At 41.6% G+C, this 22,063-nt stretch overlaps 1 protein-coding gene across 1 annotated transcript; it reads left to right on the forward strand.

Moving 5' to 3' along the window:
* The first annotated feature begins 189 nt into the window (after positions 1-189).
* LOC143379951 (uncharacterized protein C2orf78-like) lies at positions 190-7,122 on the forward strand. Its single transcript, XM_076832729.1, has 3 exons — positions 190-286; positions 3,642-4,403; positions 5,207-7,122. Exons 1-3 carry the CDS (start codon positions 190-192, stop codon positions 7,120-7,122), a joined length of 2,775 nt encoding a protein of 924 aa, XP_076688844.1.
* Positions 7,123-22,063: the final 14,941 nt, after the last annotated feature.

Consider the following 22,063-nt stretch of genomic DNA (forward strand, 5'->3'; position numbering starts at 1 on the left):
GCTACTTCATACGTTTAAATGGACAGTTCTGTGACATCATTCTCCCACCAAACCTACTGCCACCTGCTAGAATCTTAGGCTTGCTATGCAGTTGTAAACAAATTTGGATCATCGCAAGTGACCAGTGACCAGTAACCAGTCATTAGAGTGGCCAGTAAACAGTGACCAGTGAACTCCATACTGGGAAACATGTATTCTCTACCCTCAGCCACCCACACATCCTCTGGGGTGGTCTCCTCATCCTTTGTATCTGCAATTGATGTGACCTCTTCTCTGACCATGTCAGGTAAGGAAAGAAACATTTAAAAGTTTTTCATTAGACTTTTACCTTCCTCAATTTACTAATGGAGTCAAAAGAGCTTAGAATAATAGGGGAAAGGATGGAACTAGAAATCTGGACACCTAATTTCATTTGGAATTTGACATGTACTGTGTATAGAACTGGACTATCTTACTCTCTCACAAAATCTGTTTCTTGATTTGCTACATGAGGATAACAGATTGCCATGTTCTGGCCCCTTACTTTTCTTGCATCTTGAGGGGCATGTTTGTAGAGAATGAAATCAGATTTCATGGTTGTGTTGTTTCAACTGAAAGAGACAAATCCTAGGCAGGGTGGAAACCAAGGGATTTCCTCTGTAACAGTTTCCCTTCACCAAGATTTCCACTTCAGTATTTCAAATTTAGTACTCTTCATCAAAGGGACATTCACATATTTGGGAGTTTTCTGTTTAAACTAGGTGAAAAGAGAAATAGGGAGAGAAGAGCAGGAGGACAGGGCTGTAAGGAGGCAGATGTTCTTGGGAAAGCAAGTTTGTGACTGTTTAAGCACAAGGCAACAGGAATTCAGTGGAGGAAAAAAATATAAAAATAAGGGAGAAGAAAATGTTAGAATAGTAGAGATGAAGAGAATGATGTTCTCAAGAAAAAAGAGGTTGGTTGGGATGGATGTGGAAGAAAAGCAAAGATTTGATTTAAACCAACAGACAACATAGAGTGAATCTTCCCAGAGGCTGGTTTAGAGAATGTTTAGATTAACGGACCAGCAAGGAAACTAAGGCTTGAGTTGGGGTATCACTAGGGTAAGCAGGTTATCACAAAAGTCACACTTGGCTGTTAGTTTTTCCTATGACCTCTTTGAAAACCGACAATGTTGACAGTTTAAACATGAACATATTAGAAGTATGTTTTAGAAATGACTCTTCCTCCAAACATGCCAAGGAAAGTGGTTCTAGACAGAGCTGGAGAAATGGCATTTTCCATGTCCTATTTTGTTCTGATTTTTAAACTACAGGGATTTCTAAAAAATGTCTTGTCCAAACCTGCATCAGAAGGACACATTCCTTTGTGTGATATAAGCTGTCAAGGTGAAGATGTTTTCCATCTTTACAACAGTTTTTCTTTCTAAAACAGACAATATACAAATAGTCATTGATGATTTTGAAATCTAAGAACCAAAAGAAAGAACTATATGAGAATAAAAATTCAAGCTCACATCTCTAATTCCAAGTTTATTTAAATAATTATCTGAAGACTTTTTGTTTTGTCTACATTTCAAATAATTGTTTGGGGTTGGGGTGTAGGGTAGCTCAAACATTTTTGTTTTAATTTTGTTTTAATATAAAGGGAGAAGGAAATGTCAGAATAAAAGACAAAAATTGTTTTAAATTTGTTATTTTATTATACTGTGATGGTTTTCTCAGATTTTAGGGACAAGATTTTCCACTAAATGTGATAATAAACTAGGCTTCTATGATTTTGTTAAAGCATTTTCCACTTTTTTTTAATAACCAAAAGGATTATCAAAAAATGTGTTTGTATTAAATGAAATATCTACCTAGTGGGATTAATGTCTTTTATTTGGTGTGGGTAATCCTTAGAGGAAGAGAAACAAGAACAGTAATGAAATTACTTTACACTTATTGTTTTTTTCTCTAGTATGTACAAAATTTCTTTCGGAAATTCCTTCTGTCCTCCTTCCATTCTTCTTTCCCTCACTCCCTCCATTTCTCTCTCCTTCCCTCCCTGACTTGCTCCTTATTCCTTCCTTCCTTCCTCTCATTCATTCTTTCTTCCTTTCTTCTCTTCTTTTCAGTTCTGAGGATTGAACACAGGGTCTCATGCATGCTAGGCAAGCATGATACACAAGCTATATCTCCAGGACATTTTATTTGTTTTCTCAGATAAGATCTTGCTGAATGGCCAGAGTGGCTTTGAATTCCTGCAATCCCACTGCCTCAGGTTCCCGAGTGTTGGGACCAGAGACCCACCATACCATGCCCAGATTCATAGTGGGTTTTGGCTTCGGTTTTCGCTTTTCCATATGGCTACCCATCTGTTCACTTTACTTAAATTTGTGTTCACTTTACTTCAAATTTGTGTTCACTTTACTTAAAATTACACACATTTTTCGTATAGTTTCTCTGTCTATATGTACTGCTTGAGAATGCATTCAAACTCACCTTCAATCATGAGCTTTGTTTTGATTAACAGTATTCACTAAAATCAAAGAGAAACATTCACTTTCATAATATTGTATGCATGATAACAGAACTCATTTCTTAGCAAATTTGATATACACTCACTTTTGCTACATATCCATATGTTCATTACTATCTAGTCATTCCTTTTAGTTCTGAGCTGTTTTTCACTTTTGCTTCTATCTTTCCAGAACATACTGTAACTCCCTCCAAATGAAACTTTTTGTAATATCTATTTATTAGTTGTAGTTCAACACAATACGTTTATTTTACTTATTTTTACATGGTGCTGAGGATTGAACCCAGGGCCTCGCATGTGCTAAGCAAGCACCCAAATGCTGAGCCATAACCTCAGCCCCCACATGAATCTTATGTAATATGACTTTTATTCATGGATGAATTATCACTCTTGGTATTGTGATAACCACACTAAAGATGAGTAACCTGAAGCTCAGAAAGTTTCCATTTCTTTCAAGAAGCATTTCTTGAGAAACTGAATTTCAGGTAGTCATTTTCATGTAGGATCAGCAGTTAGGCTGAAAGAGGGCAAAGAATGACGCTTAAATTATCATTTGGATGGTAAAACTGAACTCCAGGAAATATCATGTGACCTGGACAAACAAAAGGAGATACTAAACATCACTGTGGTGATATCAGTAGATTTTCTATGAACAGGGAAAAACAAATTTCTGTTTCTCCAGATTTCTGGTCTTTGGAACAAGAGTCCTGGCCAGGAAGTAAGTTTCCATAATCTGTTGCTGATTGTGAACAAGTCGATCTCACTTCACTGACCCTTGGTGTACTCATTTGCTAACTGGTAATGTTGGAGTTTTCTCTGAGTTCGAAAATGCTTCAGTTCTAGGGCAAATTCAGGAGTCAATACTAGTGCAGGCTCAAAGGAACCATAGGAGAGGAAAAGGATGCTTTTGGGGAACAACGTGTGAAGCAGACCACTTCGGAATTCTGTGCCCAATTTGAGAGAAAAGGCAGGTTATCAGAAGAGTAGTTGCAGCCATCCTAAATGGAGGGATTTGGGGTCTCTCAATGATTATTAAAATGAGGGCCCTCCTGATTACTACAACATTAAGACGACATTATTCCTCGAATATTGTAAGAATCTGCCTGTCTCATCAATATTTTCACCACCACTTCTTCCTACAGAAAATTTCGAAAATTCTTCTTTACATGGAAATGCTGATTCTCTGCAGCTCTCTCTTCCTGTGGTGACCAATGCAGCGTCCGTGACAGGAGGGGTCTGCAACTTCTCCAGAGCCTCTGCTCCAGCTGAACCTTCAGCATGGTTACTGCCCTCAACCTGTGGCACCTCCTTTCAGCCACTCATGGGCAGTGCCTACCTTTATCAACATGCTAGCACAGCCATGGTGTCTAAGGTTACTGGCCAGAACCTGATTCCCATGGCACCTGCCCCCTATCCAAGTATTTCTGAGTGGTATATCCCAGGAAGTGCTGAAAAGAGCTCATCTTCACTTGGGGACTTTAATCTGACTGTCACTGACCAGAACACAGCAGATTCTTCCCTATCAATGACATCCCAGTATGACAAAACTTCCAAAGCCAATGTGGTGATCCCTGGATATCCACTACTATCTGGTAGGCTCGTCCAGGTGACACTATCTCAGATTCCAAATCAAGGACATTGCCTCTCACTACCCCACCAAGAAGGAAGCCAGGTCTACTACTATGATGAAAACTCTCTGGGGACTCTGCTCTCTGGAGAACATTGGCCCTGCCTGCAATCCTATGGCTCTGTGCCATATGCAGGAAGAGGTGCCACTGCCCCTCAAACAGAAATGGTGACAGTGCTGAAGGAAGTTCAGCCCACAAATGTCCTACCCTCAGTCCCTACACCTGTGACCAACTACTCTGTGTCCACTCAAAGTATAGAAGGAACAAATTTTCAAGGTGAGTACAAACACCAAAAAGGGAAAGGAATAAGATTACCACTCGAAACGAGGGTCCAGTTTTCAGCTGGTAACCGTGGGTCCACACATCCCTAGAATTCAAGTGCTGAGATTTTAATCACAATCTTGTTCAGCAGTCCCCATTTTCAGACTCTGTCAGAGAAGCATGCAGGACAGCATAATGGCCATCCTTGCATTTAAGAGACCTCTAGGAGCACACGTAAGGAAGCGGCTGTTCACTATTTTTGCACTCAGTCCAGCTACACAACCACACTATAAATATATTTCCCTAATTTTACTTTGGTTTAGAAAAATCAATCAACACATATCAGGATGTGACAGTTTAATTGATCCTTAATTGACTGCAGGTTTAACCTCTATATGTAGAGATGCTGTCCAAAGCAGGAGTCCAAAACCCCTGACCTTTCACATTGATTTCATGAGCAACAGCTGCACCCTCTCCTACTTCATGGTGTTAAGTGTTCTTACATTCTGGGGAGAGTGGAGAGAATTGAGAGGCCCCTATATGAGGACGAGAGACTTCATAAAACAGATTTTCTGTGTTTCCCACAGAGGAGACAAGTGCTCTACCAGAAACCCATGCTGCCATGGTGATGAACCAGCCCAAAAGTAAGACTTCAAGGGATCACCTGTAACTAATATGCAACTCTTAACAGATACCTGTCAGTGGTCCTTAAAAAGAGCTAATAGAAATGCTTTCTCCACCATAGGTGGTTTCCCTGAATAGTGTATTTCTGGGAAGGGGGAGCATCCTACTTACCATCTTCCTTGGTTCCTTTGTAGGGATGGAAACTTCCCTAGGGATGGAGGCTTCCTTGGGAGTGCAACCTCCAAGTCAGACATTTTGTCTGCCACAGCCTCCAGAATTCCCACACATCTGCAATAAGAGAAAAAGCCAAATAATTGAGAAAAACTCACAAACTGAACTTGGGGACATTACCACAATAACTCCAGTCCAGAGTTCTACAGATTTATTGGCATTGCCTCCAAATCAAAGCCAGGAACAGACAGAGATTAAGAATTTGTGTGAGATTAACACCATGCTCTCAGAGCCACTGGATGCCTACCAGATTGCCATGGAGAGCCAGGATCCTCCACTACTCCCTTTAGACATCCCTGAAATCCACCAGCTTCTGGCCTCCATTGGTCCTCTGGACCAAGAGGAGAAGCCACATTCTGAAAATACCCATCTAGAAAGGAGTAGCCTGAGTCTTGAGGACCAAGGCACACTTGGAAATGGGACTGAATTTAGCAGTGGTTTTGCAGACCTCACTGCACTGGTGGGGGATATTCACCTTCCTGAGCTTTTCAGTTCCTTAAAAGACTTTGAACAACCTGAAAGTCCCACAATAACAAAATCCAATGATACCAGAACCATCATGGAAAAGCAGGGGCAGGAAATCACAAGTGCCTTAAAGGGTCCTAGTGAGCCAATGAGGAAGAACAAACATAAAGCCTCGGAGTGTCCTGATGGAACTCCTCAGGCCAAAATGCAGCCAAGGGATCTGGAATGCACATTAAGAGGAGAAATTTCTCACAGGGATGCAGACAGTAGCAGGGCTCCTATGCACACTGCCGAGCACTCTATCAGCAAAGCTCAGAAAGCTGCATCCAGCAGGAACAGCAAGGCTAAGGGCCATGGGCAGGAAAAGACCAAGAGGACCAGAGAAAACAACTCCAGGAAAGCCCAGGAGAGGAAGCAGCCAGGCAATAAAGTCAAGGCCGAAGAGAAGCCAACTCTGCCCAAACCGAAGGGGAAGAGGAACCAACCTGACCTTTGCCAAGAGGCCTTTAAGAAGCCTCGGAGCTGTCTCGGCATGCACATGCTGGAGTCGGTGCAGGTTTTCCATGCATTGGGGAAGAAGAATGATAAGAAAACTGTGCTGTCTTCCTCCCGGGCCCCGGGAAACTCAGGCCGTAACCAAGACCCCAGTCCATGCCCAGCTAGGAAACCATGGCTGGCAGTTAAGGGTCCTGAGAAATCACAAGTCAAAGCCCAGAATCCAGATATTAGTGCAGAAGGAAAGGGTCCCTCTCCATCCATTTATGAGCCTCCACCACCTGGGAAGGTTAAATTGGTACCTTTGCCTTTTCTGACCCTGGAGAAACCTCCACCTCGACCAGTAATCAATCGGAGGCCACAATCTCTGGCCTCACGCAGACCCACTGGGGCTTACCCTGCCCAGCCTGGCCCTGCTAGCTCAGCTCAACCCATGGCAGTCAACCAATCCCAACCAGCTACTGCCAACCCATCTTGGATGCGTCCTGCCAAGCCAGCTCACCCCGTTTTGACTCATGCCATTCAGTCAGGTGTGAGTGCTTCTACCCAGCCTAGTGTCCCTCGGTCTGCTGCTTCTGGGCCTGCACCCTACAAAACATCATCTTGCACTTCTCTCCATTGGCAACCAGTTCCCAATGTTGGGACCAAGCCCCAGTCACAACCGCCCAAGCCTCAAAACCAATATCTACTCCAAGACTTTGCCTTACAACCAATTCCATGGAGGAAACCCAATGTTTCTGGGCAAGTAGTATCAACTCCCATCACCAAACAGCAGAGGCCAGAGCGGGAAGCCATGAAGAAGAAGGCTCAACAAGAGCGTGAGAATGCTGCCAAGTACACTGCTTTGGGGAGAGTGCAGTGTTTCATTGAGAGGGAAAGAGAGATGGAGATTTCTCGCTACTATGGCTACATAATGTAAGAGCTGCTGAGATCAGTGGTGCCACTTAGGGACCAAATAGTTTTCCACATGTATATAGATAGAGAGATACACATTTATTTATTCTCAGATGCTTTCAAAGTTTAATAAAATTATATAAAGAAATGGGATATAATTCACTAATACATAATAAAGAGGCCTTCTGGTACCACTGACAATTGTTAGAAAATAAAGAGGCCTTTGGGTACTACATGGGTACCAAATGGTGTTCTCATATACACATAGATAGATAGATGAAAATTTATTCATTAGGCACAGTTGAAAAGGTAATATAGTTTAATAAAGAAATCCTATAGTATTGATGAGAGGGTAAGTAATAAAGAGGCTTTATGTTGCCATTTGAATACCAAATAGTTTTCCACATATATATACAGAGAGGTACATAGATACAAAGGTATTCACTTATAGATTTTTAAGACAATATAGTTGAGTAAAGAAATGTAGTAGAATTGTTTGAGAGATAAGTAATCAAGATGCTTTCTGGTACTGCTTGGGCATCACATAGTTTTCCACATGTGTAGATACAAATTTTATAAATATGTAGATATAAAGATACAAATGTATTAATTCTAATATATTTTTAAAATTTAGTCAAATTGATTGAAGAAATTCAATAGAATTGGATAATAGATAATAAAGAAGCCTTGTGTTACCACTTGGCTATCAAACATTTGTCCTCATAGATGTATGAATATGTACTCCTTCCAATATACTTTTAAAACTTAATAAAATTGAATAAAGAAATGTAATGGAATTGATGAATAGATAATAAACAGGAGTTTTGAGTTTGAATGGCTGTTAAGTGTGGTTTAGTTTGGTAGCGGTGGGGATCACAGCCTGCATGAGAAGAAAGGAACTCAATGTTGGCCAGGATAAGAGAAGTAAAGGCTAGGAATGGGGGAAAGAGGAAGGCATATGATCTAGCACTAGGAAGGCAAAAAGAAGAGAGATGTATGGGCTTACTGGAAGAATCAGGAATTGGCAAAATGGCTGACCAATAACACAATGTTGGAAACTAGGGTTAAAATGATAAAATGTCTATCAAGTTGAAAATGATAGGAGACGGGTTCAGGTTGACCAGAACAAATGCAGAAATCAAACAAAAAACTCTCATGGAGAATGGCCTATTTTTTGGCCTACCTGAAAGATATTTTACAAAAGAAGATTCAGGGCACAGCTCCACCACGTTTGGGTCACTTAAGATCCTAGCTGGGAAAGGTGAATACAAAACACAGGGAATCTACCAGGGGTGTCAGAGGGTTCACAGTTACCCTGAGGGAAGCTGATCACCTGGGACTTGGCCAAGTGAACTGCAGCAGCATGAGGCCCACCCAGAACATGGCCTGGAATAAATCACCATTGACTCAACACCCATGCACCAGGACAGCAGAGATGCACTACTTGAATTAACCTTCACACACAAGGCCAGTATCACTCTGACACTTTACTAATGGTCGAGAAGCAAGGCCTCAATCTGAGGCTTGTGTCCTCAAGTCCTCAGTGTTGGCAAGGGCCCCCTGCAGGCAGCCAACCTGGCTTTCAGACCACAGTATAGAGATGTTGGGGTAGGGGGTGAAGGAGAGAGATCACACAGGAAAGGGCGATAAATACTGAACTGAGAAGCCTGTCAGGTCCTCTTCCATTGATTCTGGCAAGCGCTGTCTTCAGGGACCATTGCCATGAACCGAACTCACAAGAAAAATAATCACTCCTTGGCTTCCATCTCCACCCAACACAAGCAGAGTGCGCATGCACAAGGATCAACCTGCCAACAGCTGCAGGACCCAGCAGCCCCAACAGCTTTTACCCATTCCCTCCAAATTGCCAGTCACCATCTTCACCACTCTTCCCACAGGAGACATTGCCTTTTCCCACATTTTGGAAACTTCCAGAGATATTTAACCCCAAAACGTATGTATCACAATTTGTTGAATTATCTGTCCTACAGATTTGAAATGTAACCTTTATGACATATTAAATTCCTATGTGTATTTGCATTCTTCTTTGTAGAATTTGCCTGGCTTTCTTGCTTTTCCTGTTTACCAGGTCTCTGGGATATTTTTTATCATGCATTTCATTTTTTTAAAAAAATATCATTATTCTTTCATTTTAGACATTATCTATTATGTTCATTCATGTGTTCCCTTTTAGATTGGTCTTCTTTTGATTTCTACCGTCTCATCTAATTTCCATTTATGTTGTTCTTTTTTATTATGAATCATAAAACTCAACATTTCAACCATTTTTATGTGGATAACTACAGCATTAAGTAGATGCACAATGTTATTCAAGCATTACCCACTATCCAAATCCAAAACTTTTCACCATCCCAAACAGAAAGCTATATCCATGATATAATTTTCCATTCCCCTCTCAGGCTCTGTCCTATTTTGCATTGCTTGGCCTTCTGGTTTTTAGCTAGTTTTGAAAGAGTGGGCTACTATCTGATGTGCTTGGGGGGTTCTCTTCTGACTTGTTTTCATCGTCTTGAGACGATGCGATTCTCCTGTTTCTTAGAATACCTTTATTTGGGATTTGGTTTCCTTTTTTCTATGCACTTTTTATGCAAAATGCATTTTCTTTGTGAAAGTATGGTTGAGGACAGAGTTTCTTATGTGATGGAACAGAAACTTCCACCTCTCCTTCCTCCACCTCTTCTTCTCCCCTCCAGTTCTGTCCCTCCCCATTCTCCCTCTGCTCTCCTTCTCCTCCTCCTCCTTCTTGAACTAGTAAAAACATATCTGCTTATTTTCTAAAATTTTCTGGCTGTTTCCACCTGGAGGTTTATCCTTTGTGTCTATTGTTCCTCCCAGCGATTTCTCCTCTGGGTGAGGCCATGTCCTGAAAAGGAGCATTGGCTGTTCATTTTTCAAGAGAGTAGAGGGGCTGGACACTGTCAGCCCTTCTGAATTGAATGTGCGACATTTGTACTTATAGCTGCCCCTCAGTATCCACAGAGAACTGCACCCGGGACACCTCACAGACACCAAAATCCACAGAGTTGAAGAGAGACTGCACACATTCAAATGATCTAAATCATCTCTAATTACTTATCATAACTACAATGTAAATGCTATGTAAATAGCTGTTGTACCTTATTGATTATACATCCTATAGTACATATTGTAGAAGACCTACTGCACTCACTTTGGGGTTGGCCAGAACCCCTCTCAGTTTCAGCTGCTCTTCTCCTGCTGGCCCACAGGGCTTTGCAGAAATGCCTGCTGGAGCTTTGAAAGCTTCCTGTCTCCCATTTCCTCTGCTGCAAGTGCTGCTGCCAGGCAGGTCTGGTGCCTCCTGCTGGTGGTTGGCCCTATCCTCTTGTTCTGAGGTTCCTAGGGAACACTGTGTTCTCTACTTTTGTGGTAAACGCTACTCCAGGGTTTGGCTTTCTTTCGTCTATGTCCATGGCCTCTAGGCCAAATGTGTCTTTTTCTTCTCTTTGTTTTGGGAGACTCCAAACTGCACTACTGCCTGCTACTTTCTGAAATCTTGATGGATAACTTAATTATTTTAAATTGAGAATGTTGCAGGTTTCTGTTCCCTGAAGCAGAGCTTCGTTTCCCCCAAACTAGTTAAGACTCTGAGACAGACTGTGAGTCTCCTGTAACAACCATGGCACCTGGTGTCTTTGCTTGCTATGTTGGTGTTTGAGTGAGAAGCAATCTCAAGGTTCATGGGGGAAGGACATCTGGCCACAAAAAGGGGGAGTGGTCTGCGGGACAGGTGGAGAATGGAAACATGGCCTCTAGTCCAAATGTGTCTTTTTCTTTTCTTTGTATCTTCTTTCTGAACACATTTGAGAAGGAATCTCCTATTTGCTCTTCTTCCCCTGTGGGTGGCGGTGGGGTGTCGGGTCTATACACAGTTTCCTTGTCTTCCTTAGCATCATCTTTCCAGTTGTCCAAGCCAGAAACCTTTGACATCCTTTGACTCCTTTTTCTCTCTCCCAACCACACACTTGGAATTTTCCTAAATTTTATCTGCCCTCTCTTCACATGACATCTAGAATACTATCCACTTCTAACTCCATTCCTCCATTTCTGCTGTAACATAATCCCTAACCATTTACTGCCTTTCTCTATCAATGATCGGGGACACACACATTTTCCATAAAAAGACAGATAGATGGTAAATACATAACTGTCTGTGAGCCAGATTGTCTCTGTCTCCATAGCTCCACTCTGCACTTGTAGCATGAATGTGGCCATGCAAAATAGAGAGAACACATGAACTTTAGCTTTGTTTGGATAAAACTTTATTCACAAAAACAGGCTGTACTGCTTCAAAGACTCTGGCTCTGCCTGATCCACTGCTATGCTCCCTTTCAATCACTCCACCCCAGAACCCCTGAGCCCACTTGCTGTTCCAAGCCTAAAAAATGCTCCTTACCTCCTTCAAGCCTCTTCTGAAATTGTACCTTTCAATGAGGCATTGTCTGACTACACTCTTTGAAACTGCAATCACCTCTCAGGGTTTCTCCCTTCCTTCCATCTGATTCCCTTCACCAGGGACCACATCTCCTGCAGTGTTGTGAACCTTTCAATTCACTGTGTAATTGAATTCTTTGTTGTCTTTATGGTTTAGACTTTCCATCACTCCCTTGCCCTTCAATTCCTAAAATGTAAGACCCTTGAGGGCAAAAAATTTTCTCATATGTTGTTCATTTCCATGTGTCCCATGTCTTAAACAGTGTCTCAAAAATAAGAGTTGATCAGTACATGTTTGTTGAATGGCATATACCCAAAGGGCTTAAAATCAGCATACTATACTAATGCTGACACATTCATGTTTGCAGCAGTTCAATTCATAATAGCTAAACGATGGGACCAACAGAGCCCTTTAACAGATGAATGGATCAAGAAAATGTGGTATCTATATACAATGGAATATTACTCAGTGATAAAGAAGAATCAAATCGTGGCATTTGCCAGTCGATGGATGGAACTGGAGACTGTCATGCTAAGAGAAATAAGCCAGTCCCCCCAAAACCAAAGACCGAATGTTCTTTCTGGTATGTGGATGCTAACAAAGAATGTTGGGGGATGGGGGAGGGAAGAGTAGAAGTTCACTGGATTAGAGAAAGAGGAATGAAGGGATGGAAGAAGGTGGGAATAGGAAAGGCAGTGGAATGAATGGGACGTAAGTTTTCTATGTTCATGTGTGAATATGTGACAATGTAACTGCACCCAACAAACAACCACAAGAATGGGAAGTTAGGGATACATGGGTTGGGCAGCTGAGCACTGGGACCAAGGGCTAAAGCTGAGAGACTTAAAAAATGCAGACCACCAGGGCACTGCTTATTTCTCCAGCTCTGACCTGCTGTTCTACCAGGGGTCTAATCAGGCCTGTGTCTGTCTCCCTCCTGAGTAGACCACAGGACTCATCTATAAGGCCTTCCTACACCAGCTCCTCTCAAGGTGGCCAGACAGAAGTTCCAGAATAGGACTGTCTCCTGGGACATTGACTCAGCACACAAGTTCATTGTGGCAGGGCTGCCACTGTTGGTGTGATCAGATCAAACTTTATAGCATGTGGTAAGATCATTATTGAGAGCAATATAATTTGTACATACTGAAATATGCAGATTTGAATGCTGTTTGCCACTCCTGTTCCCAAGCTTCATAACAATTTGTTTTCATTCACTTAATTCTATTTTGCAGTCTCAGCATCATCATACACTCTAAAACTAGTCTAAAATGTGGTCTGAAGAACCTAAAGAGCCTTGGTATAACATAGCATCAAGTTCTCCCTGACCTAAATCCCCTGTTTTTACACTGAGATTATTGTCTCAAGCATAACCCCATCCCTACATTTTGTACTGATCAGGATGACTGAGACTCATTTTGGTTCACCCTACCATACTATATGTCACTGAGGTCCTTCTATACTCTCTTCTCAGTTTTATTAACGATTGGAAACCCTCAAACCTCCATATGGTACATAGGTCCTACCCAGAACAGTCACATTTTATTAGTGTCAACTAATTCTCAATTGTTCCAAAGATCCCTTATTCCTGTCTCTATTTTCCTCTCCATGTATTAGGTATCTGGAAAAAATACCTAAAATCCTCCAATGATCTCCTGCGAGGCTTAGCATTAGAAGTCACACTCTTTACCTGGATTGCAGAGTGATTCAGCCACTGTGGCCTCACTGACCTCATCTCCCACTTTCTTTCTTCCTTGCTACTCTCCAGCCACACCCTCAGAACATCAGCAGTTCCACTCCAGACCTTTGCCCAGCTGATTACTCTCATGAGGTACTTTTGTAGTGCTCTTCACTTGGCTGGTTCCATCTTATCATTCATGTCACCTCCTCAGAGAGAACTTCCCTGTCCATCCATTCTAAGGAGCTACCCAGTTACCCTGTATCAGTTGGTCTTGTTTCAGTTTTCTTGATAGTCCTTACCCCTCTCTGATACGGTTTGGTTGGTTTATTGTCTTTCTTTGCCCACTAGAATATGATGTCCAGAAAGACAGGAGATTTCTGACTTGCTTCCAGCTCCCTTCTCAGTGCCGACATTGTTTTGTGACCCCAGTGGATATTCAATACATATTCCCGGTTGCTCACATATTACTGAGGTCAATGCTGTCTCCTTGTGCCCAAAATCAATTCCATGGATGGTCTAGCCAATTATGGTGATAACCATGATGTGCAAATCTAAACCAACCATTATGTTCCTGGGACCAAGAATTCTTCACAAGGTAGTCTGAGGTAGAAGCATAAAGCCTCAAGATTAGATGCCTTCATTAGCTATCATGGTTGGGAATCTATGCTAGCCAATGGATCTACAGTGAAAACGAACACATCCTGTTTTGATAGATTTCATAGATGTTGGCTTAGAGACATCAGAAGGACAAATAACTTTAAAAGATGAGCAAAGGGGCTGAGGTTGTGGCTCAATGGTAGAGTGCTCACTAGCATGCATGAGGCACTGGGTTTGATCCTCAGAACCACACAAAAATAAAATAAAGATACTGTGTCCACTTAAGCTCAAACATAAATAACTTTTAAAAATTCAGCAAGATCCTTCGGAGGATTTAGGTGGGTTGCATGCATTGAAACACTATAGCAGCCTATGTGGAACATTGTTAGGGAACAGAGGTTAACAGAAAGCAGAAACGGAATGTGTATTAAAGACATTGTTCACACTGGTAAGATGTTTGCTGTGAACCCATTGGGAATATAAAACAACAGAATTTGAAAACTAGATACTTGGGAAGACAAAGATGGGATGAACTGTACAAATATAGGTAAATACACAAATGCATTGCAATTTTAAAATTGTACATTAGTATTGTAGGTAAATTATCTTCTTTTTCACATGGAATTGGGATTACCTGAAGATGTTGTCCCTTAAGAAGGGAGGTGATTTAGCCTTTGAAGAGGTGGGCATTAAGCCCACAAAATGTGGGCATTCAAGAAAAAGGTGGCCGTAAAACCATATATGTAAAACCATAACATGAAGAGCAATCTGTGGTTTGGAGCACCACCTATATTTTTTTAAGGACTGATATCTCTTGTCAGCAAGGAAATGTCAGGATTGGAAGACATTTTCTTCCTCATGCGTTTAAAGATCTTTAATATGTGTGTTTGTTAAAATTAGTGAGTAAATGTGTTCCTGATGGATTGGTTGTATTTTATAAATACTCTTTTCCTTATTTTCTGGCTAGTTAGCTATGCACTATATAATTTATATTAAGTAATTCAAAATCTTTGTTTCAGTTAAATGTTGCATCTCAAGGTTGAGAATTTCTAAAAGAGTTAAATGCCATAAGAAATTTTAGGGTCCTTTGGTGTACTTCAGGTCAGGGATTTTATCATTTTCTATTTGGTTTACACATTTACTTTATGTATTTATTTATATTTTATTAGTTGCTCTAGACAATACAATGATCTTGACATATCATACATATGATTCAAATAGGGTATGCATTATTATTTTTCCACATGTACAGATTGCAGGATCACGTTGGTTATAAATCCATGTGTATACATACAGCAATCCTAGTGTCAGTTGTATTCTTCATGAAGTGAGTAGTAAGCAGACCCTGCAACTTTTTTGTATTTATAATTTTTAAAAGTTTTTTTAAAGACCCTGTCTCAAAATAAGATTTTAAAAGAGGAGCTGGTGACAGCTCATAATCCCTAGTACCAGAAAAAATGGGGGGTGCCTAGTAGGATATCTTCTGGTCATTGAGGCTTGAGGGTTTCCAGTATTGAAGGGGAAAATAGAGCCCAATACCTCCTCTTCCCCACCCTTCTCTCTCTTCCATTCAGGTCATAATGTAAGCAGCCTGTTCCACCATGAACTCCCTTTCATCTTGTGCTGCCTTGCCAACTGACTATGGACTGAATCATCCAAAGCTGTGAAACAAAAGAAATCCTTTCTCTTTTATAGGGTGATTATCCCAGGTGTTTGTTAGAGTAACAGAAAGCTAACAATACACCACATTCCTCCTGGTTTTAGGCCTACTGCTTTTCAATGATGTGGAATTGACAAACCTCCAAAACAGTATGGCCTTTGAAGAAGATGGGGGAAGAAGGAAGAACAGAAATAACATTGATCTTTCCCAATACATCCTTTCCTAGTGACAAGACAATCCCTGGGCAGGAAGCAAACATCACCCAATGATAGGACAATCCCTAAAAAGGGAAAACATTGATCCTCTCCCAAGATATCCTTTCCTGTGGCAGTGCAATAGACCCTCCACTATTGCCCTGTAAAAACACTGCTTAGTTTAAAAAAAATTATAATTTTTGCATTGAGGACACTGGAAGGCGAGCTATCCCCAGGCAAGGACACCATACCCTTGGTGCAGCTACCTCTTCCCATGTCCCATTCATTGAGTTTCTAGAATGAGGAGGCCTGGGCTCCACTGCCTCTACCTCCTCAGGTTGTCCATTTGAGGAGCCCCAGGTTACAGGGTGGGTGAACAGCCATGCGGTTTCATTTCTGATTGACACAGGGGCAAGCCGTTCACTTTTGACACAATGCATTGGACCCACTTTTTTTGGCAGACACCCTCATTATAGGACTCTCAGCAACCGCTACATATCCACTAAAGACACTCCCATTTTTTGCACAATTCAATGCTTCTCATTATCCATTCTTTATACTTATGCCGCATTGCCCTTCTCCCTACTGGGACAGTATCTGGTCCACAAAGTACAAGGCTCAATCATCATCCCCGCTTTAAACTCTATTACCATCTTCTTAATACATTCTGGCCTAGATCTAGTCCCTGAGTCCCCTAAGCGTCTGATTGTTCTTTGCCCATTGGAATCAACCCCACAATATAGGATACTTCTCAACCTATAGCTAAACACCACTCTCCTCTTCATATCCAACTAAAAAATACCACTATGTTCCCTTCCCCAATATCCATTAACTCCCTGACTCTCAGAAGTTTAAAGCACATCAATCATCTCCCATTTATTATAGGTCCATCTCCTCATACCAACCACCTTTCCTCACAACTCCCCCATATTCAGAGTAAAGAAACCCAATGGCAAATTCTGGCAAATACAGAATGTCAGAAAAATCAATGAGGCAAGTGTTCCCACATATCCTGCAGTATCCAGTCCCTATACCCTTATCTCATATCCCAGCCTCCACCACACATTTCTCAGTGCTCCACCTGAAAGCTACCTTGTTCACTATTCCCCTCCATCCTGCCTCATGCTCACTTATGCCTTTAACTGGACTGACCCAGGCACTAATGTGTCTCAGCAGCTCACCTGGGCTGTTCTCTGACAGGGCATATGAGATAGCCCCCGCTAAATTGGCCAGGCTCTCCAACAAGACCTGTCCACTTAAATTTATCCCCCAGCCATCCCATACAACATGTAGATGATGTCCTGCTCAGTAGCCCATCCCCCAAATTCTCCAAACATCACCAAAACCCTACTTAATGCCCTGGCCTCCTAGGGTACAAGGTCTCTCAATCTAAGACCCTGCTCTGCTCCCCTCAGCTGCAATAGTTAGGTATCCTACTGACCCCCCAACTCCCATACAATACCCTCAGAATGACTCCAGGCCTTAAAGAACCTTCCCCTACCTTCCACTAAAAGAGATAGGCTTTCCCTCTTAGGACTTTTTCAGTATTTTCCCATCTGGATACCCAAATTCCCTCTCAGAGCCAAACTCTTTTATGAAGCCTCAAAAGGGAATCTTTTAGATCTTCTTCCATCTCCCCATTCCTTTTCTTCCACCATTTCTACTCTCCAGAATTCTCTTGTGGAATCACTAAATCTTTACTTACCTATCCCTAATAAGCCTTTCTTCCTGTCACTCCACTCAGGCAAAGAAGACAAAAAAAGTTCTTGAGACTTCTTTACCAGAAATCAAGAAATATCCCCCGCCCCAGGACATTCTCATCCAAAGAATTAGAATTAGTTTATCAAGGTTGGCCCTAGGCCTCAAGGTTTTAGAGACTGTAGCCCTACTGATTGATCCCTGAGGCAAGAAAAAAACATTTTTTGACATTTGTATTATGTCAACTTTTTACTATTCTTATCACACACTCTCTTTCAGAACTTCTCAGCTCCTGGTCATTTCTCTCCATTCCCCCAACATTCCCCCAAACCGGGGTCCAATGACTGCATGCACAACTCCTGGATCCCCTAACTAGGTAGCAGCAAGACTCCCTATTAATCCCTGCCACTCTTCTCCCAACCAAAATCCCCTCTGCCCCTGTGATTCCTCACTCTTCTGAACTCTTGATTTGTATTATTTTATTTTTTCAATATTTATTTTATAGTTGTAGTTGGACATAATACCACTATTTCATTTATTTATTTTTATGTGGTGCTGGGGATTGAACCCAAGGCCGGCCTGTGCAAGGAGAGCACTTTACCACTGAGCCAAAACCCCAACCCCTCCCTTGATTTCTTAATGAACCCCTTTTCACATATAAATGATCAACCAATCCCTGACTCTCCAGACTGGTTCATAATTGAAAGCTCCCAGACAGAGTCCCTGTTGGATATAGAAAATGACAAACTCCAAAATACTGTAGCATGGAAAGAGGGGGCAAAGGATAAACAAGCATATTGATGGCATCGATCATTGCCCACTGCATTCTATGCCAGTGACAGAAAAATCCCTATAAAGGAAGCCAGAGCATTGATACTTCCACAAATAAATCTTTTCCCAGTAACACTACAATGAGACTCTGAAGGGAAAGAGTTGAACACTGAATGCTGACCCCAGACCCTCCATTCTACTCCAAGTAAAAACATTGTAGAGTAAAAACAAATTTTCAAATTCTCCCAAACCTGTTTCTCAAGTACTCATTAATTAAGTCACCTCTCTGTAACCTACATAAGCATTGATTCCCCATTGGGCCCGTGGCTCATTTTCCACCTTCTGAGAAGTGGGTTCATCGGAGGCAGCACTCTGTTCCTGCATAAAAGCTGTGCTGATCCATGAAGTTTGTATTCAGCCTGGTCCTTTTGTGCTAACAGTCCCCAAACCTTTCAGGCTATGCTATACTTTAAGGAAAGATTACAGCAGATTCTTCTTTTGTCCTCACCCATTTCATTGAGGCTCCTCCCCTCCCCTCAGGCACCACATCTTAACAAGCTGAACTTGCTGCTCTCACTCAAGTTGTATCATGAGCCAAAAACAAATCAGTCAATATTTTTACTGATTCCAAATTCACTTATAACATAATTCATTCTAATATCCTAATCTGCAGGGAAAGAGCTTTTCTTCCTCAAGCAGGAATTCTTAATGCTAATTACATAAGAAATTTGCTTGAAGCTGCTCCTCTATTCTACAAGATGGCAGCGTTGCACTGTGAAGGACATCAGGCTGGCAAGGGATACATTTCCTTAGGAAATAATACAGGGGACTGGCTAGAGAAGCAGGCTGCTCTCTCTTACCACCACCCTCAATCATCACAAGCCTCTAGGTCCACAAATCTCCACTTTCTCCCTGAAGAAACTAAAGTCCTATTATCTTACCCTGATATGAGCTCCCTCCAATGATTCCTGAATAATTCACTAAACCTGTCCTCTTCAGATTAACAGTATCTCCAACAAGTTCCTCAATCCTGCACCACTTGTCTCAAGGACAACCCCAACCCCAATGTGAGAGCACCTTCATTTCTGACACACCAAGCTAGGGAGACCTTCCTGGCAACAACTGGCAACTTGACTAAACCCACATGTCCCCTGTAAGTAAAACAAATAGCTCTTAGACTCCGTAGACACCTTTACTGGATGGGTCATAGCCTTTCCAGCCAACAATAGAAGGCTTTTACCATTGCAACATAATATCCCAAGAAATAATTCCATGTTTTGATTTACCTTCCAGTCTCATATAGGCCCCCAAGTTACTTTCTTTATTACCCAAGAATTGGCTAAAGTTTAAATATAAAATGAAATTTCCACATTCCCTATCGTCTGCAGTCCTCAGGAAAGGTTGAAAGGACAAATATGTCCTTAAAGGCAACCTTAACCAAATTATCTAGAGATATTCCTTGGATTTGATTAAGCTCCTCCCGTCGGCCCTTCATGGATCCAGGGACTGCCCCAAAATCCTCTTATGATCAGCCTCTTTGGACTTCTTTATGGGAGACCCCTTGATCCCCCACCACCATTCAACCTCAACCAGCTAGCATTCCTCAGGTGTCCCAAAACCCTCCTACCTCACCTCAGAGATGCCCTCTGGAAATATGCCCACACTCATCTTCCAACCCCCAATCTTCAGGATCCCCTCCTCCTATTTCCATGGGGGACTTAGTTTACCTCTCCCCTTTCCAATCTATAGTCCCCTTATCAAAAAAAAAAAATGAAAGGGCCATTTTGAGGTGATTCTGACCACACCCACCACAACCAAAATACAATGCCACCCATTCCAAATCCATTTAAGCAATTTCCAATTTGTTCCTCTAATGCCACTTACCATTCTGTTCTCACAGGCCTCACACTACTACACATAATCTACCTCCCAGACATTCCTGAGGAAAAGCACTGATCCTCACACCCAGAATTCTTAGTGTTACTGTCTTAAGTATCCTTTTACAATTAAAAAACATTTTATCAATTATAGTTTGGCAGGATACCTTTATTTTACTTGTTTATTTATATGTAGTACTGAGGATCGAACCCAGCGCCTCGCATTTGCTAGGTGAGTGCTCTACTGCTGAGGCAAAACCCCAACCTCTACTACCTTTTCTTAATAGCACTCAAGAGTGAAATTAAATTCATCATATTTACTCCCCCTTCATCTTTCTCCTCTTCAAACATTAAAACTCATTTGAGATCCCTCGCTTCAAGGAACATTCATTGTCCTGACCGCCACCCAAATTTATTTCCTCTCTTTGTGTTTTCCACATATCATCTTTAACTTCACAAACTGCCACACCAGACCAGAAACAGCAGAGACAAGAAGTGGCTGATGTACTCAGTGAGAATCCTCTCTCTACAGGCAAAAATTTTAATGTTTGGAGCCTAGAAGACACACCTCAGACCATGGGGTTAGGTTAAGAAAACAAGAGAGACAACCGGGGTGGGGGCCAATTGAGGAAAACAGGTCAGTTCATTATTCCTATTAGCAGTTCTTCATGCTGGTCATCACAATATGCACAACTGCAAGCATGGCTAGAGACACAGGCTTATAGGGCCCACATTCTACAGCCTGTCACTGCTCACCCAGTAACATGGTTTGATCCTCCCCCTTCAATCTATCTGAATTCCAAGCCTCTTGCCTGGTCCTTTCTTGACTACCAGGTCCTCCCAACAATTTTGGTTCAATTATTCAGGACTGCACTCCTCACCTCCTCTTTCCATTTCTCTAAAAAATTGGGCCTCAAAACTTGGCTTACATATGTCCCAAAATAACGAATCAAGAGGCCAGGCTTATTTTCCTCACTGGCAGAGGCTCACCTGCATGCCAGGAAGTTAATGTTAATTACTCATTAAGCAGACCCATATGCTCTTACCATTGGCACAGAAATCATTCACCAAAACTTTTACAATGGTCTGAAGGTGATACACCTCATCCTTGGAATATTTCTGTGCAGGAAAACAAGTTATAGATTGTGGTTCTCCTGGGGAACTGACTGATGCTGAATCTAGAGCTTTAGGATGAAAATTACCTCATAGGGACAATTTATAGGACAGTTATAGAACTGTTTTACATTCCAACTCCACTAGATATTGGTCTTAGGGAGAATTATTACCTGCCATTAGAATGCATTTTGGACCAATTCAGGACCCAATATGGAAAATAGGTCTGACTGAGGAGACATTTGGGATCTGGAATGCTGATTCTCAACATAATAAGTTGAAAAATGTTATCTATAGTAACATTTCCTTCCATAAGGAATTGTATCTCCCAGTATGTGTATTAAATCCCTATGTTTCAGGGTCCAGACCCATTGAAATACAATATGATGCCTCACAAAATCTATATTATGTTAAATGTGTATAAAGTGTATGCTACAACAACATTTGAACTCTATGGCAAAATTCAGCACAAACTATTATTACTCTCAAAAGGCTCCTTGTAAAATTAAAAGGACCATGGCAGGAGGCCCCTTCAGTCATTCAATGCAGAAACTACTGAGGCACTGAAACACCACGCTAAATGGCTCATCTGGTGGCTGAGAGCTGGGACTGTTGTTTTGACTGGCATCATTATCTCTGCCTCCACTGCAGCGGAGACATTGCATCAGCAGGTCCAAACACCCATTACCTTCACAATTCCATAAGAATTTTACCGAGTCTTGGCAAACTCAAGAACATAGGGATCCAGATAATTCAAACAAAATTCAACAAATAAAAAATTCTATTATTTGACTAGGAGAATAAGTACAAGATTTACAATGGGCTTAGAGACTTCAGTGCCATTGTAACATCACCCAATTTTGTGCTATTGGAGATTCATATGATGACACTGAGATTCAGT

Source organism: Callospermophilus lateralis, chromosome 14, assembly GCF_048772815.1.
Source record: "Callospermophilus lateralis isolate mCalLat2 chromosome 14, mCalLat2.hap1, whole genome shotgun sequence".
In the NCBI taxonomy this organism is placed as follows: domain Eukaryota; kingdom Metazoa; phylum Chordata; class Mammalia; order Rodentia; family Sciuridae; genus Callospermophilus; species Callospermophilus lateralis.

Coding starts and splice junctions, on each gene's coding strand:
- LOC143379951 (XM_076832729.1), top strand. CDS start 190: ATGTATTCTCTACCCTCAGCCACCCACACATCCTCTGGGGTGGTCTCC. Junction 287..3,641: donor CTCTTCTCTGACCATGTCAG/GTAAGGAAAGAA, acceptor TTCTTCCTACAG/AAAATTTCGAAAATTCTTCT. Junction 4,404..5,206: donor AGAAGGAACAAATTTTCAAG/GTGAGTACAAAC, acceptor GTTCCTTTGTAG/GGATGGAAACTTCCCTAGGG.